We start from the raw sequence: 27,284 nt of genomic DNA, 5'->3' as shown, positions 1-27,284 counted from the left end.
TACACATGACTCTAGTTACACATGACTCTACTTACACATCCATACCCTTCTAGGTAATAAATGCTGGCCTAGATGGTGAGTGACTTCCCATGACTGAACAATAATAAAAAAAAATCTCTGTCTCTAAAGTCTCCAGCCATACATTCCTCCAATTCTGGACTTTTGTGCATTTCTGATTCTCATAATTCTCATAAGGCTTCAAGTTCTAGAAATCACTGCTTCATCTGCTCCCCTCACCATCCAACCCTTTAAATTACATTCCTCAAAATTTAATTTTTTGTCCAAACTTTTGGTTACCCAATATTGCCATAAATTGTTCAGAGTTGAATCTTGTTTGATAAGTTGTGTGAAATGTTTCAAAATATTTCAGACATTCGGAGAACTGAACAAATCTGCTTTTTTTTTATGAAGTATGGTTTGAAGGAACAATTGGGATGCACATAGGACCAAGAGACAAAGAAGCAAAAGTAGACCATTCTGCCCATTGAGTTTGCTCCACCATGGAATGAGATCATGGACAGATTTGAAAATCCTCAATTCCACTTTTCTGTCTTTTCCCTATAACTCTTATTGATTAAAAACCTATTTTCTTAGCTTTGATTGTACTTAAATGACCCATCTTCAACAGATTTCTGTGGTAAAGAATTCCAAACATTTGTAATCCTCTGGGAGAAGAAATTCCTACTCATTTGTGCCTTGAATGTACAACTTCTGAATCTGAGTTTATGCCCTCTGTTCTGGACTCTCACAAGGGGAAGGAACTTTTACACATCTACCCTGTCAATTCCTCTAATAATCTTGTATGTTTCAACAAGATTGGCTTTCATTCTTTTATATTCCAATGAGTACAGTTCCAATTTACTGGACCTCTCCTCATATGACAGTCCATGATACCTGCTGCCAGTCTATCTGCTACTAGTGAACATTGGAGACAACTGGGAGTAACAAGACATTGACAAATGTAGTCCAGACTATGGACACAGTGGACAGAGTGGGCAGTGCAGAAAGGAAGAGCAACAGGTAGAAATGTAGTCAGTACAGGATATTCTATAGTTTGGAGAATGGATGCATACTTCGGTAAACTATCATGGCAAGCCACATGGCACCACGGGAAAGATGTTGTCACATCCACTTCCAATGCTGAGTACTGTTCTTATTGTTCTCATATGTTCACTGAAAACTCCTTTAAAACCATACTAATAAATGAGCTCAGCTTGCATTTGTATAACAGTGGATGGGAGTGAGCTCAAAGATGTGGTACACCTCAGACAATATGAAAATGAGTACAGGTACAGATGGCCTTTAGTCAGCCTTTCAGAAGCTGGGAGAGAATGTCAGAGTGGAATCACAAAGGTAACAATTACTTGATTACTCCTAGTGTTGCCCATTAGCAAAAGTAGAAATAAGTCAATAGGGAGTATCAATGCATGGCTCAGTGATGCAGGAGATAGATCTTCTCATTTTTAGAGCAAGAGCACATAGTAGAAAAAAATGGGCTACACCTCAACTGGACTGAAACTAATCCTACTCACTACTGCAGATGTACTGTAATGCCGTACTTAAATATTCAGTTCTGTTTTTATGCTGTGACCTCTCCAAAACAGGTTCCTCCAAAATTAGTTCTGAATTTCACTATTTGTTCATTTTCCCAGACGCACTCCATAGTCCAGCAATACATGAATTCAAAAAGCAAAGGCAGTAACTGCGCAGTTCATTGCTGTGTCAGTTAGCAGTGTACGTTTCTTTTTTTCTCTCTCTCCTGAACTGACCTCACCATGTACTTCCTTTGTCTGTTCCTCTCCCTTTTAAATGTGCTGTTGTTTGACTTCTTTTTCTTCAAAGTTTCAAAACAATGCAACAGCATATAAAACAGTAATTACTGCTCCTGGAATTCAAGGAAATCACCTCCAACACCTAAAATACCTCAAAAAAGGGGCAGCTGTTACAGCCAGAAATTTTTCTTGCCCTCCATCTTGGATTACCCAGAATCCTCGATATTGAACTCTTACCTCTTGATCAGTTGTGTCAATTCTTCAAATATGGAACAGCAGTGAAAGTCCTGCACTCAGTGATAACCATCGCACATTTGAAAGAATATGAGCAAGGATGGAAGTGACTAGCAGCAATTAGAATTCGCAGCCTAAGCCTGATACCATCTCACAGCAAAGTGATGAAAGCAAAAAGACCCGGAGTTTGTGTCCTGTGTCTGAGCGACAGAAATGCTCACATTAAGGTCCCATCATCATTATAGATTTGGGTAAAACATTGACAAACAAACCAATTTCACACAAGTGATCAAATTGGCAGCACTTGATATCAATACATGTGGTGCTGGAAAAGCACAGCAGGTCAGGCAGCATATGAGGAGCAGGAAAGTCAATATTTCAGGAATAAGCCCTTCATCAAGAATGTGGAGGGGGGAAAAGGGACGGAGAGATAAATAGGAGGTTGGGGGAGAGGTAGCTGAGAATGTAATAGGTAGATGGAGGTGGGGTGGGATGGTGGTAGGTCAGAGAGGAGGAGGGAGCAGATAGGTGGAAAGGAAGATGGACATGTAGGACAGTTCAAGAGGGCAGTGCCAAATTGAAGGGTTGGATCTGATATGAGGTGGGGGGGGGAGAGATGAGATGATAAAACTGGTGAAATCAATGTTGATGACATGTAGTTGGACGGGCAAAGGTGAAAGATGAAGCATTCTTCCTCCAGGTGTCGGGTGGCTTGGATTTTGTGGTAGAGGATTTCAAGAAGGCAGTACCAAGTTGGAGGTTGGATCTAAGATAAGATGGTGGGTTTTCAACCCTCTAACCTCATGACATCAAAGTTGATTTCACCAGTTTCCTTATCCTACCCCACCCCCACCTCACCCAGATTCAAGCCTCCAACATGAATGTTTCCAGGTATTTTCCAACACCCAAACATCTTCAACTGTCCGCTTGGACTGTCCTACCTATCCAGCTTCCTTCCCACCTACTTGCCCCACCCTGCTCTCCAACCTATTACCATTACACCCCTCCATCACCTGCATCCACCTATCACCTTCCCAGCTACCTCTTCTCAAGCCCCATCCCCACTCTCCTCTTTATTTCTCAGCTCCCTTCACTCCACCAGATTCCTGATGAAGGGCTTATGCCCGAATCGTCGATCTTCCTGCTCCTTGGATGCTGCCTGACCTGCTGGTCTTTTCCTGCACCATATGTTTCGACTCTCACCTCCAGCGTCTGCAGTCCTCATTTTCTCCTTGATATTAATACCACATTTGACCAAGTGTGGCATCAAGGAGACCTAGCAAAGCTAGAATCAATGGGAACCAGGGTCAAATGTTCTTCTGGTTGGAGGCAAACCTGGCAAAAAAAAGATGATTATTGGTGATCAATCATCTCAGCTATGGGAAATCACAGCAGGTCTGCTTCAGGGTATTTTCCTATGTCTAAGAATCTTCAACTGTTTTAGCAATGACCTTCCTTTTATCTTAAGTCCAGAATGGAGTGCCACAAGGATCGTTGCTGGGTCCACTACTTTTCATCATTTATAAAAATGATTTGGATGTGAGCATAAGAGGTATAGTTAGTAAGGTTGCAGATGTCACCAAAATTAGAGGTGTAGTGGACAGCGAAGAAGGTTCGATCAGATTACAACGTGATCTTGATCAAATGGGCCAGTGGGCGAAGTGGCAGATGGAGTTTAATTTAGATAAATGTGAGGTGCTAAATTTTGGGAAATCAAATCTTAGCGGGACATATACACTTAATGGTAAGGTTCTTGGGACTGTTGCTGAACAAAGAGACCTTGGAGTGCAGGTTCATAGCTCCTTGAAAGTGGAGTCGCAGTTAGATAGGATAGTGAAGAAGGTGTTTGGTATGCTTTCCTTTATTGGTCAGAGTATTGAGTACAGGAGTTGGAAGGTCATGTTGCAGATGTACAGGATATTGGTTAGGCCACTTTTGGAATATTGCATGCAATTCTGGTCTCCTTCCTATCGAAGAGATGTTGTGAAACTTGAAAGAGTTCAGAAAAGATTTACAAGGATGTTGCCAGGGTTGGAGGATCTGAGCTACAGGGAGAGGCTGAATAGGCTGGGACTGTTTTCCCTGGAGTGTCAAAAGATGAGGGGTGACCTTATAGAGGTTTCAAAATCATGAGGGGCATGGTTAGGATAAATAGACAAAGTATTTTCCCTGGGGTGGGGGAGTACTGAACTAGAGAGCATAGGTTTAGGGTGAGAGGGAAAAGATATAAAAGAGACCGAAGGGGCAACCTTTTCACGCAGAGGATGGTACGTGTATGAAATGAGCTGCCTGAGGAAGTGGTAGAGGCTGATACAATTGCAACATTTAAAAGGCATTTGGATGGGTATATGAATAGGAAGGGTTTGGAGGGATATGGGCCAGGTGCTGGCAGGTGGGACTAGATTGGGTTTGGATATCTGGTCGGCATGGACGGGTTGGACCGAAGGCTCTGTTTCCGTGCTGTACATCTCTATGACTCTAAGTGGAGATGCTTGCTGATGATTACACAAGGTCTGAGACAATTCACAACTCTTCAGGTACTCCAACAGTTATCGTATAAAATATCCAGGCTTGTTTCACAGCAGCAAGTAATACTTGTGCTGCACAAATGTCAGGCAATGACTATCTCCAGTGAGAAACTTTAATCCTTGCCCTTCTCATTCAGTGAATTATTATCGCTGAATGCCCCAATGTCAATATCCAGGGAGTTATCATTGACCAGCAATCGAATAGAACATGGCAAATAAATATTATGGCTACAAATGCTGGCAGAGGCTAAGAATTCTGCAACATTAATCTTTTGATTCTCCAAAGCCTATCCACCATCAAGGTGGCAGAAGTCAGAGGTGTGATGGAATACTTCCTACTTGCCTGGATGAGTGCAGCTCCAACAACACAAGCAGCTCGTCATGATCCAGTTGGTTGGTACCATATACTCAAATATTCATTCCCTATAGCATCAACAATCAGTAACAGCTGTGTGCACAATCTACAAGTTGCACGGTCAAAGTTCACCAAGGCTTTTTGCATTGACCATGATCATTTGGAAGGACAAGGGCAGCACATATGTGGAAATGACACCATCTGCAAGTTTCCCTCTCAGCCACTCACCATCCTGATTTGGAAACTCAGTTAGTGTCAAAATCATGGAACTCCCTCCCTATCAGTATTGTCAGGAAACAAATGGACTGCAGTGATTCATGAAGTGGAGAAGCCAATGTTGGACTGGGGTGGAAAGTTAAAAATCACACAAACACCAGGTTATAGTCCAACAGGTTTATTTGAAGGCACTAGCTTTCGAAGCGCTGACCCTTCAGGTAGCTGTTGAATGGGATCATAAAACAGAATTTATAGCAAAAGATTACAGTATTATGTATGACATTTTGGACCCCCCTGCCCTCGGAAAAGACTTTGTCATCATGTTCCACAGCTAAATGATGAAGGAGCAGTGCTCTGAAAGCTAGTGCTTCCAAATAAACTTGTTGGACTATAACCTGGTGTTGTGTAATTTTTATTACAGTTTAAGAAGACAGCTCATCACCACCTCCTCAAGGGCTACAAAGATAGGTGACACAGGTTGGCCTAACCAGCAGTGCCTACATCCAGAAATGAATTTTTAAAAAGGCCTAGGATTGAGTTATCCATTTTAGATTAGATTCTTCGGCCCAATAAGGGCATACTGACCCTCTGAAGAGTAGGTAAAGTGAGGAGTGCAGATGCTGGAGATCAGAGTCTAGATTAGAGTGGTGCTAGAAAAGCACAGCAGGTCAGGCAGCATCTAAGGAACAGGAAAATCAACATTTCAGGCAAAAGCTCTTCGAAGACCATCTACACAGACCCATTTTCCTCTTGACTAATGCACCTAACATTATGGGCAATTGAGCATGGCCAATTCATCTTTAGACTGTGGGAGGAAATCTACGCAGACACAGGGAGAATGTGCAAACTCCACACACAGACAGTCACCCAAAGCTACAATCGAGTCTGGGACCCTGGGACAATGAAGCAGCAGTGCTAACCACTGAGCCATCATACTACCCAGCAAACTCCCTATTCAAACTTAATAACGCTTGCACTACAACTGATAATGGTTATAGATATCTGGATTACGCATAACAATTACTTCAGTTTCAGCATTTAAAATACAGTTCGGAGACACTCTTCCGGTTTAAGGCATCATCTGACCCCCCTCAGGGTAGTGTGCTTTGTTTCACCCTTCTTTATATCCATTGCTCTTTACTTAATGTTGCACTGATACCTCAATTACCAAGGAGACGGGTTTGTCTCTCCAAATCAGCAGGTCTTTCCTTTCATAAAATTACACTGAACAGAAGCTTTTCCTTTGTGAGGCTAAAACCCATTCACTGATGAACAGGAAATTAACCAATCTCCCCTGTCACTTCTTGGTCGTAACTGAGGTTGTTTTACAAAAGTAATTGTCTGCCTATCCCTCAACGTATTGCCAAAGGCAACACAATGCTATTCTGAAGCCAGGACTTCAGCAGGGCAAGTACAGAACATGGCTGATTAAAAGTGAAGAAAAAACACAAAGAAAGGAGAGACAATGATGTGTAAACGTAAATCTCACCACTTTATAGTGCAATGTACCGGTGCTCTAATCCATTTTATTATAACATATAACAGCCAAAAAATGGTCAAGAATATTTTCTCAGAAATTGCAGTTTACTGCCAAACGTATTTCCCTTGTGCAAGTGACCAGGCTTCATCCAACCACAACTTTAAAACATTAATCTCCAAACTGCTATTATGGTTTAGCATGATCCAAACCCTGTCTCAGCTCATCTGCTGTTGAATCCCTCATTCCCGTGTAAACACAAATCTTCTTCTGACACTGACGGCATGGTCCACTTTGGAAACTAAGGTCATCCAAAACTCGCACCAAGTCCCATTCATCCATCAATCCTGTGAAGCAATGCTTTAGATTTTATATTCTTCAACCTTGTATACAACTCTCCTTGGCATCTCCCCTCCCTATCCCTATGCTCCACCAGTGCTTCCAAGATGCTTCTCCAGTTTTGACATTCTTGCATATCCCTGATTTTAGTCAATCAATTGTTGTCGTTAATCACCAAGGATCTGGGCTTCATACTGTAAACATCCTTTAAGACACCATCAAAACCTATGTCGATCAAACATTTGCTTATTATTTCTAATATTTCCTTAAGTGGGTCAGTGTTAAAGTTTATTTGATAATGTTCCTAGAAAATGACTGGACATATTTTATACCATCAGGCAGTATCTAAATAAAAAATACCATTGTCATTTGCTTTATCTTTTGAAAATATAAACTACAGTCTTTAGAAAAGGTAAAATTGTATTTATGTGGATCATAAAAGTGGTTAAAAAGTATTTAGGCTGGCAACTTTTCACATATTTAATCAGTATATGTCTGCCATAAATTTTACAACTTAAAACAATTATCATATACTTTGCAGCTGTTCAGGAAGGTGACTCAATTCATGATAGACAGCAAAAGCCGGAGAAGGCAACATCTCATAAACAAGTAAACAATAATTTCCCTTACGCTTATTTTTAATAAAAAATAGAATCTCTGATCCATCTCGCACACAAAAAATTTGCATTTCACAACAAGAACAGAAATTGCTGGAAAAACTCAACAGGTCTGGCTGCATTTGTGGAGAGAAATCAGAGTTAACAGTTCAGATCTAGTGACCCTACGTCAGACTAATGGTAGCTAGGAAAGGGATTTTTTTTATATACAGAAGATGGTTGAGGCTAGGGGGTGGATATGTGGAGGTAAAAGCTCAATGAAAAAGAAAATCATGTGGACAGACAAAGGAGTGGTTAAAGGTCAGTCAGAGGGAAGGAATAGTTGCTAATCGGGACTACAAACTCACCTGTCTCCCACAGTTACCTCCACTTTACATCCTCACACCCTGCTTCCTGTAAAGACTCTACTCAATTCTCCCAGTTACTCCATATTTCCGCTGATGCCAACTTCAACAAAGGAGGCATCCGAAATGTCCACCTTCCCCAACTGAGGATTCCCCAGCACCATAATTGACAGAGCCCTTAATTGTTTGTCTGACCCATCTCGCACCTCAGCCCTTACCCCTGCTCTTCCCTCCCACAAAAGTAATCGGGTCCATCCCACCGGAATCCACATCCAGAGGATCATTAGCCACCATTTCTGTCACCTCTAGTGAAATGCCACTACCAAACACATAGCCCTCTCCCCTCCCTTGTCATCACTCTGCCCGGACTGTCCCCTCCATGGTACCCTGGTCAGCTCCTCCGTCACTCCCAACACCCAACCACAGCCTCACGACACCTTCCCCTGCAACAGCAGAAGGTGTAAGACCTGCCAGTTAACTTCCTCTCTCCTCACTATCCAAGATCCCAAACACACCTTCCAGGTGAAATAGCACTTTACCTGCACTTCACTCAATCTAGTCCACTGTATTCGCTGCTCACAATTGGTCTCCTCTACACTGGGGAAATGAAGCGCAGACTTGGGTGTCTGCTTCACACAGCACCTACATTCTGCCCAGAAAAATGAGTCTGAGCATCCAGTTTCTTGCCACTTTGACACACACCCCTGTTCCCTGGCCAACATCACTGTCTCAGGCCTGCTGCAGTGCTCTAGTGAAGCTCAGCGCAAGCTGGAAGAACAGCATCTCATTTTCTACATGGGGACCCAGCAGCCTTTCTGGCTTAATATTGAGTTCAACAATTTTAGGGCTTAAGCACTTTTTGCCAGACGTTCCCCCATTGCCTCAGACCCTCCTAGTACCTTGAATGTATGTAAATATAGCCTTGATAAGTAAGAAATGCCTTTGGTTTGCTTCCCATATACTCTGCTGTTTTAGTAACTGTATGCATATAAAGATATTTTCATAATTAAAACAGACATAACAGATTTCTCTCCACAGATGCTGCCAGACCTGCTGAGAATTTCCAGAAATTTCTGGGTCCTTTCCCCTAGATTCTATCATCCATAATTCTTTCAGTTTTGTGCATTTCAAAAGCAGTTTACAAACTCAGATGTTCCAAAGTATTTCACAGGAAATAAGTACATCTGTATGGCAATCACATCTGTAATGATTTGGAAATGCTGCCTTGGATTGGGTTGGATAAAGTTAAAAATCACACAACCCGAGATTATAGTTTATTTGGAAGCACTAGCTTTCGGAGCGACAATCACCTGATGAAGGAGCGGCACTCCGAAAGCTAGTGTGCTTCCGAATAAACCTGTTGGATTATAACCTGGTGTTGTGTAATTTTTAAACTTTGTACACTTCTGTAATTAAGTGCAAGATAAGATTCCACTGACAACAACTGAATCAATGATCAAATAATGTCTTTCCATCGTAGTGGAAGAATAAAGTAAATAAATGGAGAGCACGATATAGCCATTGTTACAAAACCAAATTACTTATTCCAAGACTCTGTTCACTCCGTTGGTTCTATTTTTCTAGACTTGTTTCAACTTTTAGTTTTGAGGTCTTTGATCAACATTTACTCATTCTCCTGGTTGAACTATGTGCAGAGTGGACAGAACACTCATCCTCATTTACTTTTCCCATGCCTTAAACAAACATGATTGCATTATGTACAACATTTCAACACAGAACTAATGATCAGTGCAAAAGGACCATCTGTCTAATAACACTAGTATTCATTCACCTACTCAACTGAAGAGTTTTTTTTATCAGATATTTATTTAATCTCCTCACTTTTATGCTTATTTAGCCATTGGGTAATTTACAATCTTTATACAATCTAATTATTTCTGGAACCACATTCTTTCAACAGAGTTAAAATTGTAACACTTTATTATCTTAGCAGAAATGTTGAACACCAGACTTTGCATCAATTGTAGATATGTAATAATACAAGCACATGTAGAAATATGGAACTGTTTTCATTGATACCCAAAACAAAATTCTTAAAAAAATATTTTCATGATTTCTCATCGCTTTTGGATATCCTAAAGTATTGTGATCTCATTGGCATGTTGACTAGTAATTGTGGTGACACGTCACTTCAAAACAATTAACAAGTTATTACAGGCACATGATACTTGTCTTGTGCCTACACATTAGTAGGATTAATGCTGAATGTATTCTCCCAGCTGGGAGTTCCTAGGTTTAATATCACTGAAAACTTGGACCGATTTCCAGAGCAGGAGAAAGCACACAGCACCATTATTACAACGTTGCTCTACAGAACAGAACATGTTACTGCCAGTTAACCAGTTACTGTCATGGAAGAGTCATTGAAAAACACTGTACTGAGCAAGATGTGGAGATGCTGGTGTTGGACTGGGGTGTACAAAGTTAAAAATCACACAACACCAGGTTATAGTCCAACAGGTTTAATTGGAAGCAAACTAGCTTTCGAGTTCCACAACCACCTGATGAAGGAGCAGCGCTCCAAAAGCTAGTGCTTCCAATTAAACCTGTTGGACTATAACCTGGTGTTGTGTGACTTCTAACTTTGTACTGAGCAATATTGTGTAACATGAAGTTGGCTGTACACATCTAATTTAAAAAGGGACGGAGGATAAGGAATTATGAGAAGAACTCTTTTAACAAACCAGCACTACAAGATGGGTCTGTCACACTAAAATTCAATGATTTTGGTTTGAACCTCAATAATTACTGAAAAAATGCACTGTGTAACTCTCAAAAACAATCATAGCATGTATTTCAATCAATGACACCTTTCCCATGAATACAAACTGTCAGTAGTTAATTTTATCTATAGCACTTTTCATATGAATTAAACTTTACAAACTACTGACATTTTTAATCAGAGACTGTATTGGTAATTCTATACCTGATAGTTATAACATCTATTCAGTTTTAATGCACAAAAATAGTGAATCTTACTGTCCTTACTGAGTCCTTACATTGAGTCTTTCTTCCCTCGCATCATAAATTTATCATTGGTACTTCAACTTTAGGTGATAAAAAATAGTTCCATAGCATTCGTAAAAACACAAATGACAATAAATTACCATTCCATTCAAGTCACCAAATCATTTGGATTACAAAGTATAACTGTTCTTCCATTACACCCATTGCTGAAAGACTATGTTTCAGGTTTGAGGCTACATCAGCGAAAGTGAGGACTGCAGAAGCTGCAGATTAAAGTTGAGAGTGTGGTGCTGGAGAAGCACAGCAGGCCAGGCAGCATCAGAGGAGCTGGAAAATCGATGAAGGGCTTTTGCCTGAAAAATTGATTTTTCTGGTCCTGGGATGCTGCCTGACCTGCTGTACTTTTCCAGCACAACACTCTCGACTTTTGAGTCTGCGTACTGAGTGATAGGCAATTAATGTGACCAAGTTAGTTCTAAACGTCTATCAATGTGTACTTTCCAGCAACAATCCGGAACAATGGCCTTACTGATTACTCCCCACGTAGACTAACTCCTGTAACTTCTGTGGTTTATTGTGTGTGTTGAGGGGTCATGGTAGCTGCTGCAAGATCATGTGAGTGCTTCCAAATAAACCTGTTGGACTATAAGCTCGTGTTGTGTGATTTTTAACTTTATCCACCCCAATCCAAGGCAGCATTTCCAAATCATTACAGAAGTGATTGCCATACAGAGCCAAACTTCATCTCAGATTGTAGCACAAAACAGGCAAATGTTAAAATCTGGCAGTGTGTGACTTTAATTCCAATGGAGTATCCTTTCAAATTCTTCACATTGAGCTAAGCTGCTAGATAACCCTTCACCTAAAGGTTGAGTCATGTTAATACAAACTTGTGATGACTGTTGACCCAATACCCTTCTCAAGGGCAACAAGAAATGCATCCTATTAAAGAAATAAGCTCTTTTTTTGCCCATTAACTAGTGAAACAAACGTAAGTTATTCTTGTATAGCATAACTGATAATCACCTGTTCACCAGGAAGCCAAACAGTCAAATACCTAACAGAAGGCTGTTGCGGTGCGGTGGTAGTGTCCCAACCTCTAAGCTACAAGACTTGCGCTCAAGTTCCACCTCCTCCTTAGGTGAACGATAACATGACTGAATGGGTTGATTAAAAATAAATGATGGAGAGAGAGAGCGATTCCACAAAAGATGGAAGCAAATGTTTGATTTAAAAATTGCTCTACAGACAAAATAAACAGCGATATTTAACGTATTAGCCCAAAGTACGTAGGCTTACTAACTCCCCGCTTCATCACATATCTGGGGGGATAAAAACAAATCTCTTGCTGAATTTACATACGATATATTCCTCGGGTTATGCACTGTGGTAATAAATGGGCTGGCTAGACATTGAATTACATCAGGGAAGTTTAACCGGGGGATCATTTACAGCTCCGAGACAGTGTCAGATGTTTTGGGGAGGGAAGAGGGGGGAGTGCTGCAAGGGAGATCTCCCGAGTCCCACTCACCCGGTCAGCGGCAGCAGCTGATGCTCTGTCCAGGAAATGCTGCTCGCCCGGCTCCAGCGACAGAAAGGAAGCATCCTGTGAGTGCTCGGCTGGACCCTCGCTCCTGCTCTGCGGCCTCAGTTCCCGTTTCACCTCGGAGCGTAAATCCAAGTAACAGAGCAGCGTGACCAGGTGCAGGCACAAGGACAAGGCGAAGAAACCCAGGAACATCCCACAGTTGGTGCACTGCTTCTTACAGTTGCTGCAGGCGGAGGGCAGCTCTTTCCCGTAGTTTGATAACTTGCCTTCGAAACTTTTCGATGTCATCTTTTCCTGATGAGGATCAATCCCAGATCTTAAAAGCACCGCTCCCTTGCCTCATTGAACCATATTCAATCGTCCATTTCTTAACCAAAGCCCAACGCAGAGAGAAAAGAAACATTCAGTTGATTATAAGCAGCAACAACTTCCTGCGCTGAAGAGGGTCTCATGTAAATGCCTCCTGAGACAGTGAAACTGACTGAGGTTACATGCTCCCTGCCAATCAAACCTCTAAGTCCCACCCTAAGGAGAGGAGCTTCTCCTCAATTGGTCCATTGCAACGCCCATCATTGAGCATCGGTCAGAATTAGATACAAAAAAAGAATAGAAAATGTTGCCAGTCTTCAGCGATATCTGTGGAGATGTTCGAGGCAGTCAAAAGGAAGTCATCTTAGACAGAGTATTTCTGCTTTCTTTTCTCTCGTTCGGCATTCCAGTGTCCGCCTCTGCAGCTTCTGTCCGATCAATTCATGAACGATTTCCCTGTTTCTTACTGCGATAATGGGGCCAGCAAATTGATCATGATCCCCCCCCCCCCGACACCATTTGGACCTTTCCCCCTCGAACCTTGCAGAGCCAACTTAAAGTCCTAACAGTAGGGCAGCACTGTGACTCAGTGGTTACCAACTGCTGCCTCACAGCGCCAGGGATCTGGATTCGATTCTAGCCTTGGGCGACTGTGTGGGGTTTGCACATTCTCCCGTGTCTGCGTGGGTCCCTTCCAAGTGCTCCGGTTATCTCCGTCTATAGATGAATTGGCCACGGTAATGGGACTGGGTGGGTTACTCTTCGGAGGGTCGTTGTGGACTTGTTGGGCCGAAGGGCCTGTTTCCACACTGTAGGAGATCTAGACCTATAGGTTCCATCACTTCACATCTTAAGGTTATGAAGTGTGCCCCCACCATTAGAGGTGGGTCATTTGCATTACAGTATTCATTATAAACAAACGTTGCCTGTTTTATTTTTTCTTGTTTTCCTCGCTGAGTTCCTTTAAACGTTATCCTGCATAGTATGACCAAACTATCCAAATATTCAAACTTTCAGGTTAAAGAAGAGCAGTTAGAGGGAATGGTGGTTTTGTCCCTTGAGTCCCTTACAAAATAAGTGCAAATATTATTCCCTGAATTATGTTTTAGTAAAATAGCACCATCTTCTCATTCTTTTCCGACAAGTTTTAGTCCTTGCTTTGGAAAATACACAAAGATGTTTATACGCTAAAACAAATCAACACATCTCCACCCTTCAGGCACTCTGCCTGTATTCCTGAAACGTCGATTTCGCTGACCCTCGGATGCTGCCTGAAATGCTGTGCTCTTCCAGCACCACTAATCCGAAATCAACAACCCGGCCTTTCCTTCTCTCTTGTTCGTATTTGCTAGCACTCCTTCAGATTTTGGAAGAAGTCTTTTGAATTTGTACTGTTTGAACAGCAGCAAGGCATTTCTCTCGGTAAACACAGATCCGAGTTAACGTGTTGTACGATTAAAGTTGCTGCCTTTCAGATGATACCACTAATCGGGGCCTCATCTCACTCATAAAAGATCCTGTGACCCTGTTACACTGTTTTGAAAAACAGCAGGGGTGTTATACCTGGTGAATTGGCTATTACTCCTGAGCTGAAAATGTGTTGCTGGAAAAGCGCAGCAGATCAGGCAGCATCCAAGGAGCAGGAGAATTGACGTTTCGGGCATAAGCTGAAAATGTGTTGCTGGTTAAAGCACAGCAGGTTAGGCAACATCCAAGGAATAGGAAATTCTACGTTTCGGGCATAAGCCCTTCATCAGGAATGAGGAGAGTGTGCCAAGCAGGCTAAGATAAAAGGTAGGGAGGAGGGACTTGGGGGAGAGGCGATGGAGATGTGATAGGTGGAAGGAGGTCAAGGTGAGGGTGATAGGCCGGAATGGGGTGGGGGCGGAGAGGTCAGGAAGAAGATTGCAGGTGAGGAGGGCGGTGCTGAGTTGAGGGAACCGACTGAGACAAGGTGGGGGGAGGGGAAATGAGGAAACTGGAGAAATCTGAGTTCATTCCTTGTGGTTGGAGGGTTCCCAGGCGGAAGATGAGGCGCTCCTCCTCCAGCCGTCGTGTTGTTATGTTCTGCCAATGGAGGAGTCCAAGGACCTGCATGTCCTCGGTGGAGTGGGAGGGAGAGTTAAAGTGTTGAGCCACGGGGTGGTTGGGTTGGTTGGTCCGGGCATCCCAGAGGTGTTCTCTGAAGCGTTCCGCAAGTAAGCGGCCCGTCTCCCCAATATAGAGGAGGCCACATCGGGTGCAGCGGATGCAATAGATGACGTGTGTGGAGGTACAGGTGAACTTGTGGCGGATATGGAAGGATCCCTTGGGGCCTTGGAGGGAAGTGAGGGAGGAGGTGTGGGCGCAAGTTTTACATTTCCTGCGGTTGCAGGGGAAGGTGCCAGGAGTGGAGGTTGGGTTGGTGGGGGGTGTGGACCTGACGAGGGAGTCACGAAGGGAGTGGTCTTTGCAGAAATCCAAGCATTCAAGGAGCAGGAGAATCAACATTTTGGGCATAAGCCCTTCTTCAGGAATGAGCCCTGAAGAAAGGGCTGAAGAAGGGGTCATGCCCGAAATGTTGATTCTCCTGCTCCTTGGATGCTGCCTGACCTGCTGCGCTTTCCCAGCAACACATTTTCAGCTCTGACCTCCAGCATCTGCAGTCCTCTCTTTCTCCTAACTATTACTCCTGCCAAAACAAAGCCCACAGATTGTCTGCTCACAAACAAATAGCTGCTGTGCTTTCTGTATTATGACCATAAGATCAAGGAAGACATGGGAGCAGAAGAAGGCCATTCAGCCCATGGAGTTTGCTCTCCCATCCAATGAGAACATGACTGTTATAATTGTCTTCAATTTCACTTTCCTGTCTATTCTTCACAACCCTTAATTCCCTTACTGATTAAAAATCTGTCTACTTCAGCCTTGAATATACTTAAAGACCTGGCCTCAAAACTCCTCTGTGGTAAATGACTGAACAGGTTCTTAACCTGCTGGAGAAATTTCTTCGATCTGTGTCTTAAATGTATGATCCCTTGTTCTGAAATTATGTCCTCTCAGTCTAGATTCTCTCACAAAAAGAAAAATGTTTCTATATTTACTCTTTCAAGTCCTCTTTTCTATGTTTCAGTAAGGCCATCTTTCAATCTTCAATATTCCAATAAATGCATACCAATCTATTGAACTTCTCATATGACAAGGGGCCCAAAAAAATTTATTGCATTCCATCTGATTGACTGTAAAGTGTTTTGGGAAATCCTGAAATCATCAAAGGGTATTTAATTAGCAAGGGTTATGTTCTGCTGTCAACAGTCATTGAGTCATTCATTCCTGATGAAGGGCTTATGCTCGAAACGTCGAATTCTCTATTCCTGAGATGCTGCCTGGCCTGCTGTGCTTTAACCAGCAACACATTTGCAGCTGTGATCTCCAGCATCTGCAGACCTCATTTTTTACTCATAGAACTGTACAGCACATAAAAAGACTCTTCAGTCCAACTCGTCCATACTGATCAGGTATTCCAAATTAATTTTGCCCCATTTGCCAGCATTTGACCCATATCTCTCTAAACCCTTCATATTCATATACCCATCCAGATGTCTTTTAAATGTTATAATTGTTCCAGCTTCCACCACTCCCTCTGGCAACTCATTCCACACAGTTTTCTCTTTTCAGTAGTCATGCTCTCAGATCGTTTATAGATTATCTGCACTGATACATCAGAAATGATGGAAAACCTCTCAGTTTAGCTCTCCTGAGATTCAAGACTGAAATGTGGCAAGTCCTCAGAGAGTTGTTCTGTACAACTAATGTTGCACAAATGTTGTATACTGGGTAACATGTGCAGCAGTCAATGGTAGAAATGGTGAGGATAATCATTTGAATGCAGAGACTAGTGGGGTGGAAAGTAAGGAAAAGAGGAACCCTAGCATGATTCTGGGAAGGAGGGGAATGGGTGAGAGCAGAACTGTGAAAGATGGGTTGGACATGGCTGAAGGTCCTGCCAACTCCAATGGGGTAGTCCTCATTGATGAAAAAAGAGATCATGCTGGAGGCAGTCCAGTGGAAGGCAGAATCACCAGAACAGATGAGATGGAGAGATTGGGAGAAGAGAGTAGGTTCTTGCAGGAAGCAGACTATGAAGAGATCCAGACAAGTTAACCATGAGAATTGGACTCAGAATGGATATTGGTGGACAGTCTATCCTCATAAATGGAAATGGCAAATGAATTGAACAGGTGCTTTGCATCAATCTTTAGTATAGAGAATGCAAATAGCACCCAAAAGCAACTGGAAATCAAAAAAAGGAAGGAAAAGAGGAGCTCAACAAAACTACAAATAGCAGGAGAGTGGTGCTGAGCAATTAATTGGAACAGTGGGCTGGTAAGTGCCTGGGTCCCGACTGATGTCATTCTGGAGTCTTAAAAAAAACTGCGAGAAAGTGAGGACTGCAGTTGGTGGAGATCAGAGCTGGAAAATGTGGTGCTGGAAAAGCACAGCAGGTCAGGCAGCATCCGAGGAACTGGACAGTCAACGTATTGGACATAAGCCCTTCAATATTCCTGCTGAAGAACATATGCCTGAAACACTGACTCTCCTGCTCCTCAGATGCTGCCTGAACTGCTGTGCTTTTCCAGTGCCACACTTTTCAACTCTTAAAAGAATCGACAAGCGAGCGAACTGCTGTACTGGTTTAAAGTTTCCACAGGTTCCTAGATTTAGTGAAGCTCCGTTCAATTGGAAATCAAATCAATAACTTTATTTAAAAGCAAAGAGAAAGAAAGCAGTAAACTCTAGGCTAGTTAACTTAATACCTGACATAGGGGAGGTATTAAAAGCTATTCTTAAAGATGTCATGGAAGGGTTCTTCACAACATTCAAGGTAATAGGGCAGAATGGTGTTGTAGGAAGGAGACAAGCTTCACCAATTTACTTGAGGTTTTGAACGATGTAACATCTGCAGGGAAGCTGATCAATGTACTGCACTTAGACTTCCATAAGACATTTGGTATGTGCCACATCGAAGGTCAATACAGAAAATAAAAGTTAGTTGTGTCAGGGTAACATATTGGCATGGATAGAAGTTTGGCTGAAGAGCAGGAAACAGAATAGACATAAATGGGTCTTTTTTTGGTTGTAAGATATAATGGGAATTTGCCACAAATGAGGCCTAGGAGAAAGTGAGGACTGCAGATGCTGGAGATCAGAGGAGAGGGTGGTGCTGGAAAAGCACAGCAGGTCAGGCAGCATCCAAGGAGCAGGAGAATCGACATTTTGGGCAGAAGCCTTTCATCAGAAGTGAAGCGCATTCCTAGTGAAGGGCTTTTGCCCGAAATATCGATTGTCCTGCTCCTTGGATGCTGCCTGACCTGCTGTGCTTTTCCAGCAACACATTCTCGACACAAATGAGGCCTCAACTGTTTACAATTTATCAAAATGATTTTGATGAAGGGACCAAAGGCATGGTTTACTGATGACACAGAGATAGGTAGAAAAGTAAGTTGTGAAAAGGAAGCTTTAAAGGGATATAGATAGGTTAAGTGAGAGGGAAAAGATGTGGCAAACGGAGTATAATATTAGGAAAATGTAAATTATCTATTTTGCCAGGAAGAATAAAAAGAATCATCTAAGTGGTGAGAAGTTGCAGAACTCGAAGATGCAAAAAGGAACTGGGTGTCCTAGTGCATGAATCACAAGCAGTTAGTATGCAGGTAAAGCAAGTAATTACAAAAGCTAAAAATAAAACAAAACAACTGCGGATGCTGCAAACCAGAAACAACATCAGAAATTACTGGAAAAACTCAAAAGTCTGGCAGCTCTGAACGGGTCTTGAAGAAGAGTCATTGGACCTGAAAAATATTTTCTCTACAGATGCTGCCAGACCTGCTGAGTTTTTTCAGTAAGTTCTGTTGTCGTTTTCAATTAGGAAAGCTAATAGAATGTCATTATTTATTGTGAGGGGAATTAAATGCAAAACATGGGAGGATATGCTTCAGTTATACAGGACATTGGTACTAGCATACCTGGAGTGATGTGTATTGAATCGACCTCTTTTCTTGAGAAAGGATGTAGATGCACTAGAATCAGACCAGGGAAGATTGACTTGGTCACTACTTAGAATGGGTGGATTGACTTATGGGAAAAGATGGGATACATGAGGTATGTATGCACTAATGTTTAGAAAAATAAGAGATGAGTCGGTTGAAAACTGACTGAAGATCCTGTTTTAATATTCTGTAGCTTCCTTCATAATGCTCCTGCAAAACATTTTAGAATATTTTATACTGTTAAAGTTGTTAAATATATCTAAGTTATTGCTGTTATTCTGCACTGGTCAATTCATTCTGGGTAATTGCATTTAAACAACAATAAAATTTTCATTTAAAATCATAAGCATGGCGACGTTGATACTGTTTCCATTTCCCTCTAGCTCAAAAATGTTTAAAGCCAAGTTTCTTTGCTAGCATGTAGGAAGGCAGCCTATAATGTTCTGGGTCCTGAGTTTAAAGAAAATGGATAACTCCACCTACTAGGGATTTCCACTTTATTTTTATTTATTCATGGGATCTGGGCTTCAATAGCTAGACCAACATTTAATGTCCATCCCTAGTTGCCCTGGAAAATTGGTGATGAGTTGCCTCTGCCGTCCATGCACTGTATATACACCCACACTGATGTTAAGGAGAGAGTTCCAGGATTTTGACCCAGTGACAATGCAGCAACAGCGATATATTTCCAAGTCAGGACGGTGAATAGCTTGGAGAGAAACTTGCAGGCGGTGGTTCCCATGTATTTTCAGGGTGGCAGTGGTTGTGGTTTTACAGGGTGTTATCTCAGGATATGAATCAAGGTTTCAGCAGAACTTGATTGAAGACAATATGGTGACTGCAATGTTATGGAGATATAAGTAGGTGGTCTCACTAATGTAAGACTATATTGGTGTGAAAGGAGAAAGTGAGGACTGCAGATGCTGGAGATCAGAGCTGAAAATGTGTTGCTGGAAAAGCGCAGCAGGTCAGGCAGCATCCAAAGAGCAGGAGAATCGACGTTTCGGGCATGAGCCCTTCTTCAGGAATCAGCCCTTCTTCACTTTCCTCATTCCTGAAGAAGGGCACATGCCCGAAACATCGATTCTCTTGCTCTTTGGATGCTGCCTGACCTGCTGCGCTTTTCCAGCAACACATTTTCATCCCTGGAAAATTACCTGGTCTCTGGGTTAAGAGTCCAGCAATAATACCATTAGGCAATTGCTTCCCTTTGCAGAATGATCATTATCTTGGCGTTTTCTGGTAAATAATACACAGATACTAAGAAGAAACAGAGAAGCACAAATGGTGCAGCAGACAAGTGTTCAGCTTCCTGTCAGGCTTTCCTCTTTGGCATTTCTTCAGGATAGATGACAAATTGCTTCCACTGTCCTTCAGTGAGTTCTGGTCCAAAGCATAGTCTGCAGCCTCTATCAAATGTGAGTTAGGCGTGCTTGAAGAATGGGTTCGGTCTGTTGTTTGAAGGTTTGTGTGCTCCCTCCCTCAGCTTGACTGAGACTCTGCCCATTCTCAATGAAGCCTTCCGATGTTCTCATTGCCTGTCCCAGTGACTATTTTCCATTTTGTTCAATCACAAGCTGAACATTCCCCCGTGTTGGAGGAGATGTTTGAACTTCTCAGCGAAGTTTTTGTGATCATATATAAAATGTCTCACAGTCCACCGTGAAGTTTCCCACTGTGTGCCAGTTTCAAGTACAGATCTTACTTCCTAAGTCTAGTTTCAAATGCAAGAAAAGCATACCTCTTCCAGCAGAGTTGGTTTTGAATTGTTAGTGCCTCGCTGCTAGACAAATAAGATGGGCCATCTCGCTTGCTGCCAGATTTGGAGGATTTGAGGGGGCTCACTGTAGGTCGTATAATTCCAAGTCAATCAATTGACATAGGGGACTAATGAAACACGTCTTATTTTTCACAAACCATTACTTGCATGCACCTGAGTTTATCACTTTTACAGTTAAAGTGCTGTTGAATTTTGGTGAAGGTACTAATGGGGATGCTTTGAAAGGCTATTAAGTGACCCACATAGTGTTGGATTTTTTTTTATTGTCACATTCTCTGGATGTTTCAAAGGAAATATCCAACATAACTTTAATGAATGGAAAGTCAGGAAACAGCAATTTGCATTCCTGCAGTATTTTCATTCAGTGTTGGGATTCCTGAGGTTTGTACATTGTGTCAGACATCTGTGGGGTTCCAGAAGCTTCTGAATTTCATTTCCTACAACTATTGTTCCTACTGATTCTATATATGAGGCTGCTAAATCAATGCCAAATAATAAAAAAATTATAGGTTTGTTTTAATGCTGTAGTTCTACATTCACTGGGGACTGAAGTAAAACCTTCAACTTAACTTCAAAAGGATTCTAAATAGCTGACAGTGAGGATTTTTTATGAACTGTCTCATGGGACCAATTTGAAACTCAATTCCAGAGGTGAAATGTCAGTGTCTTACTGAATACAATTTCTCATCAAGGAAACATATGGGGTGAATAGCTGCTGGGATATGATACTGGACGGTGGCTGACATTTTGTTGACTTGTTTCAGAGTGGTGTTCAGCACTGTCAGTACAGAGGGAAGAAATTGGCAAGGGGAAAGGAAGAGACATAAAAAGAATAAAAGAAGTTTATTTCCTTCATTATTTTTGTTATAAATGATGAAGGTATTCTTTGCCAACTGGGGGAGGGCTAGGATTCCAATACAATTGGATGCTCATCTTCCAGACATGCCAGACTTCTCTGACAATCTTGGTGGTCATGTTGGTAGCTGTCCCCACAGGGCACTGATGCATGTTAATTGTCTGGCCCATTGCTACAGCAAGCCCCCAGTGTTGGGAAGGGTAAACCCTTCAGCTGTGATAATTTCCCTTAAGGGGAAGACTAGAATTAAGGGGCACAGTTATAAATAGTCTCCCATTTAAAATAGGAATTTTGTTTTATTTCATGATTGGATGTGGATTTCATTAAATGGGCATTTAACGGTTTTATTAAATCAGCATTTATGAACCATCTTAACTGTTTTGGGGGAGATGTTGATGAATTGATTTGATAAAGCTCTGAAATCTATACAGTATAGGCACATCACATTCATGACACCCATCCACCTCCTCTAACTTTATACACCAGGGACACATCAGGTAAGCTTCTCTTTTTTTTATTTTCTGATAAGGGGACTAGTAGGAATGGCAGTGCAGGGAGAGGGATGTTCCTCCTGCATGATGTTTGAGGTGAGGGACACCATTAGTGTCCAATCCAAGTCCATCTGCAGCAAGTGCAGCCAACTCTTGCTCCTCCAAGACCGCATTAGGGACCTGGAGTGGGAGCTGGATGAACTTCGGATCATTCGGGAGGCAAAGTTTGTGATACAGAAGAGTTACAGGGATGTAGTTACACCTAGGCACAAAGAAAGCTGGGTTACTGTTAGAAGGGGGGAGAAACAGTCAATGCAGGGATCCCATGTAGTTGTTCCCCTCAAAATCAAGTATACCATTTTGGATACTATTGGGGGGGGGGGGGGGGGGGGGTGAATGACTTGCCAGGAGAATGCACTGGGCTGCAGGTCTCTAGAACAGAGTCTGTCTCTGTTGCACAGAATGGAAGAGGGGAAAGGAGGAGAGTGTTAGTCATCGGGGACTCAAAAGTTGAATTGAACTGAATTTATTATCATGTGTACCGAGGCACAGTGAAAAACTTTGTCTTGCGAGCAATACAGGCAGATCGCATAGTTACGTAGCATAGATAAGTATACAATAGGTAAACAGCAGCAAAAACAAAAACACAGGTATAGGTGAATGTTCAGAGTTTCAGAGTCCATTCAGTATTCTAACAACATTAGGATAGAAACTGTTTTGAAACCGGCTGGTGTGTGTGTGTTCAGGCTTCTGCACCTTCACCCCGTAGGAAGAGGTTGGAGAAAAACATTTCCAGGGTGGGAAGGACCTTTGAGAATGCTGGCAGCCTTTCCTTGACAGTGGGCCTGGTAGTTGGATTCTATAGATGGGAGATTGGCCTTTGTGATTGTCTGGGTCGAGTTCACCACTCTCTCTAACCATTTCTGATCTTGAATAGTACAGTTGCCAAACCAGGTAGTGATACACCCAGACAGAATGCTCTCGATGGCAGACCTATAAAAGTTGGCAAGGGTATTCGCCATCATGCCAGATTTCCTCAGCTGCCTGAGGAAGAAGAGACATTGTTGGGCCTTTATAACCAGTGCATTCACATGAAGAGTCCAAGAAAGATTGTTGTGGATCAGTTAGAGGGTCAGATCGAAAGAGACTCACAGTTGGTACGTTGCCTCCCAGGTGCCAGGGTTCGAGATGTCTCGGATCGTGTCTTTGGGGTCCTGAAGGGAGAGGGTGACCAACCCCAAGTTGTGGTCCAGATAGGTACCAACGACATTGGTAGAAAGAGGGATAGGGATGTAAGGCAGGATTTCAGGGAGCTCGGGTGGAGGCTGAGAGGTAGAACAAACAGAGTTGTTACCTCTGGATTGTTACCCATGTCACATGCTAATGAGGCAAAGAACAGGGAGAGATATCAGCTGAACGCGTGGCTGTAGGGATGGTCCAGGAGGAAGGGTTTCAGATTTATGGATTTTAGGGACTCATTCTGGGGAAGGTGGGACCTCCACAAACAGGATGATCTTCATTTGAACCAAACTGTACTAATATTCTGGGTGGGAAATTTGCTAGTGCTGTTCGGGTGGGTTTAAACTTGCTCAGTAGTGGGTTGGGAGCCTGTGTTGTAGTTCCAGTGCACAGGAGGATGAGAGAAGGGAAGACATGGACAGGATTTCACCGTCACAGGAATGTGCTGGAAGACAGCAAGCTGGTTTGAAGTGTGTCTACTTCAACACCAGGGATATCTGGAATAAAGTAAGTGAGCTTGCTGCATGGATAGGTACCTGGGACTTCGATATTGTGGCCATTTTGGAGACATGGATAGAGCAAGGTCAGGAATGGAAGTTGTAGGTGCCAGGATTTAAATCTTTCATTAAGATCAGGGAAGGCGGTAAAAGAGGGGGAGGCATGGCTTTGTTAGTCAAGGACAGTATAACGATGGCTGAAAGAACTTTTGACAAGGACTTGTCTACTGAGATGGTATGGGCTGAGGTTAGAAACAGGAGAGGAGAGGTCTCACTGCTGGGAGTTCTTTATAGGCCTCTGCAAAGTTCCAGTAATGTGGAGGACAGGAATCTGGGCAGGAGTGAAAGGAACAGGGTGGTCTTTATGGGAGACTCTGACTTCCCCAACATTGACTGAAAATGCTATAATTCTAGTACGTTGGATGGATCAGTTTTTGTCTAATGTGTGCAGAAGGGTTTCCTGACACAGATTGAAGGGCCCTACAAGAGAGGAGGCCATATTGGATCTGGTACTTGGTAATGAACCAGGCCAGGTGTTTGATTTAGTGATAGACGAGAACTTTGGAGAGAATGGTCATAATTCAGTTATATTTAATTTAGGGATGGAAAAGGATAGGTACATGCCACAGGGCAAGTGTTATAGATGGGGGAAGGGCAATTGTAATGCGATTAGGCAAGACTTAGGAGGCATAGAATGGGCAGCAAAATGCAGGGGATGGGGACAATCGAAATGTGGAGCTGGTTTAAGGAATAGATATTGCGTGTCTTTGATAGGTATGTCCCTGTCAGTCAAGGAAGAAGTGATAAGGTAAGGGAACTGCGGTTTATGAGAGAAATTGTGTCTCTTGTTAAGCAGAAGAGGGAGGCATAAGTGATCTTGAGGCGAGTTGGTTCAGATGAGGCAATGGAGAGATATATAGTAGCTAGGAAGGATTTAAAGAAAGAATTAAGAAGAGCAAGGAGGGGACATGAGCAGTCTTTAGCAGATAGAATAAAAGAGAACCCTAAAGCTTTCTATAGGTATGTGAGGAATAAAAGGATGAATAGGGTGGGAATACGGCCTGTCAAAGACAGAAGTGGGAAGTTGTGTGTGGACGCTGTGGAGATCAGAATGGTGCTAAATAAATATTTCTCATCTATTTTCACTCAGGAAAAGGAGAATATTGTAGGGGAGAAGACTGAGATATGGGCTATTAGACTTGAAAGGATTGAGGTTAGTAAGGAAGAGGTGTTGTAAACTCTAGAAGGAGTGAAAGTAAATTAGTCCCTGGGCCAGATGGGATTCTTCCAAGAATTCTCTGGGAAGCTAGGGAGGAGATTGCGGAGCCTTTAACCTTGATCTTTGAGTCATCATTGTCCACAGGTTTAGTATCAGAGGAGTGGAGGATTGCAAATGTGCCCTTGGTCAAGAAGGGCAGTAGAGATGACCCAGGTAATTATAGACCAGTGAGCTTTATGTCTGTTGTAAGAAAACTTTTGGAAAGGATTATAAGAGATGGGATTTAAAATCATCTAGCACACAAAAATTTTATTGGAAATAGTCAACATGGATTCGTCAAAAATCACTGAATGTTTTGAGACAGTGATCAAGCATGTGGACGAGAGTAGGGCAGTTAACGTGATGTACATGGACTTCAGTAAAGTCTTTGATAAGGTCCCGCATGGTAGTCTATTGGAGAAAATATGGAAGTATGGCATTGAAGATGATTTTGCAGTTTGAATTAGAAACCTGCTTTTTGTAAGAAGGCAGTAAGTGGTGGTTGATGGAAAATATTCAGCCTGCAGTCCAATTACCAGTAGTGTGCCACAAGGATCTGTTTTGGAACCATTGCTATTTGTCATTTTTATAAACGACTTGGACACAGGCAAAGGTGGATGGGTTAGTAAGTTTGCAGATGATACTAAAGTTGGTAGAGTGGTGGACAGTGTGGAAGAATGTTGCAGGTTGCCGGGAGACTTGGATAAACTGCAGAATTGGACTGAAGGGTGGAAAATGGAGTTCAGTGCAGAGAAATGTGAGGTGATTCATTTTGGGAAAAATAACAGGAAGGCAGAATACTGGGTCAATGGGAAGATTCTTGGTAGTGTGGATGTGCAGAAGGATCTTGGAGTCCATGTACATAGATCCCTGAAAGTTGCTACCCAGGTTGACAGTGCTGTTGAGAAGGCATACAGTGTGTTAGGTTTCATTGGTGGAGTGATTAAGTTCTGGAGTTGTGATGTCATGCTCCAACTATACAAAATGCTAGTGCGGCCTCATTTGGAATACTGTGTACAGTTCTGGTCGCCCCATTACAGGAAGGATGTGGAAGCATTGGAAAAGGTGCAGAGGAGATTTATCAGGATGTCACCTAGTTTGGAGCGAAAGTCTTATGAGGAAAGGCTGAGAGACTTGGGTCTGTTCTCATTGGAGAGAAAAAGGCTTAGAGGGGACTTGATAGAGACACACAAGATGATCAGAGGATTAGATAGGATAGGCAGTGAAAGTCTTTTCCCTAGGATGACGACATCTGTTTGTACGAGGGGGCATAGCTTCGAATTGAGGGGTGATGGCTTTAAGACAGACGTCAGAGGCAGGTTTTTACTCAGAGAGTGGTGAGGATATTGAATGCCCTGCCTGCCAATGTAGTTAACTCAGCCATATTAGGGGCATTTAAACAGTCCTTGGATAAGCACATGGATGATGATGGGATAGTGTAGGGGGATGGGCTTAGATTAGTTCACAGGTCGGTGCAACATTGAGGACTGAAGTGCCTGCTGTGTGCTGTTTTGTTCTATGTTCTATGTTCTAATGTGGCAGGATGACAGACCTTAGATCAGATCTTAGTTTTCTATACATGTTGATTGTGTCATTTGACTTATTGTACAGGTAGTCCCGTGTTACAGCTTGACCAGGTCAACACCTCATAGGGCTGCTCATAGATTCCAAAGTATAGAAGAGGCACTTCAGCATATTGAGTCTGCATTGACATAATCTACTCTAAATCTACATTAATCCAACTTCCCTGCATTTGGTCCATAATCTTGAATGTTATCATATTTCACGTGCCCATCCAAGTACTTTTCAAAGGTTGTGAGGTTTCCTGCCTCAACTATTCTCTCAGATACTGCACTCAACATTCCCATAACCCTCTGTGTAAAAAAAGGTTTGCTTAATTTCCCTCTAAACATCGAGCCTTTCACCTTAAATTCAATTCCCTTGTTATTGACTCTTCAACAATGAGAGCACTGCTTTCTATCCATCCTGTTCATGCCTCTCATAGTCTTATATTGCTTAATCAGGTCCACCTCAGCCTTCTTTGCTCCAACGAAAACAACATGCACTTATACAACCCCTTTTTAAAGGTAAACCGCTCCAGATTGGGTGACATCTTGGTGAATCTCCTCTGCATCCTCTCCACTGCAAGCAAATCCTTCACATAGTGCAGTGATCACAATTGCACACAATACTCCAGCTGGTGCCTAAGCAGTGTTTCAGTGATTGATATCAATATTTGGGTCAGTGTTTCAGTGATTGATGTCTGTAGTTGGGTCAGTGTTTCAGTGATTGATGTCAGTGATTGGGTCAGTATTTTAGTGGTTGATGTCAGTGTCTGGGTCAGTGTTTCAGTGATTGATGTCTGTGTTTGGGTCAGTATTTCAGTAATATCTGTGTTTGGTTTAG

The 27,284-nt window shown here is 42.4% G+C and overlaps 1 protein-coding gene across 1 annotated transcript in view; it reads right to left on the bottom strand.

The window, feature by feature from the left end:
• The window catches only part of eda (ectodysplasin A), a 267,009-nt gene extending 254,302 nt beyond the window's left edge, over positions 1-12,707 (bottom strand). The window contains exon 1 of the mRNA XM_060832322.1: positions 12,402-12,707. Within this exon, the coding sequence (XP_060688305.1) occupies positions 12,402-12,707 (306 nt within the window). The remainder of the gene's footprint in view (positions 1-12,401) is intronic.
• Positions 12,708-27,284: the final 14,577 nt, after the last annotated feature.

This window comes from Hemiscyllium ocellatum, chromosome 11, assembly GCF_020745735.1.
Source record: "Hemiscyllium ocellatum isolate sHemOce1 chromosome 11, sHemOce1.pat.X.cur, whole genome shotgun sequence".
Lineage (NCBI taxonomy): Eukaryota > Metazoa > Chordata > Chondrichthyes > Orectolobiformes > Hemiscylliidae > Hemiscyllium > Hemiscyllium ocellatum.
Note: the sequence above shows the minus strand (reverse complement) of the source record. Positions and strands in the feature narration are given on the sequence as shown.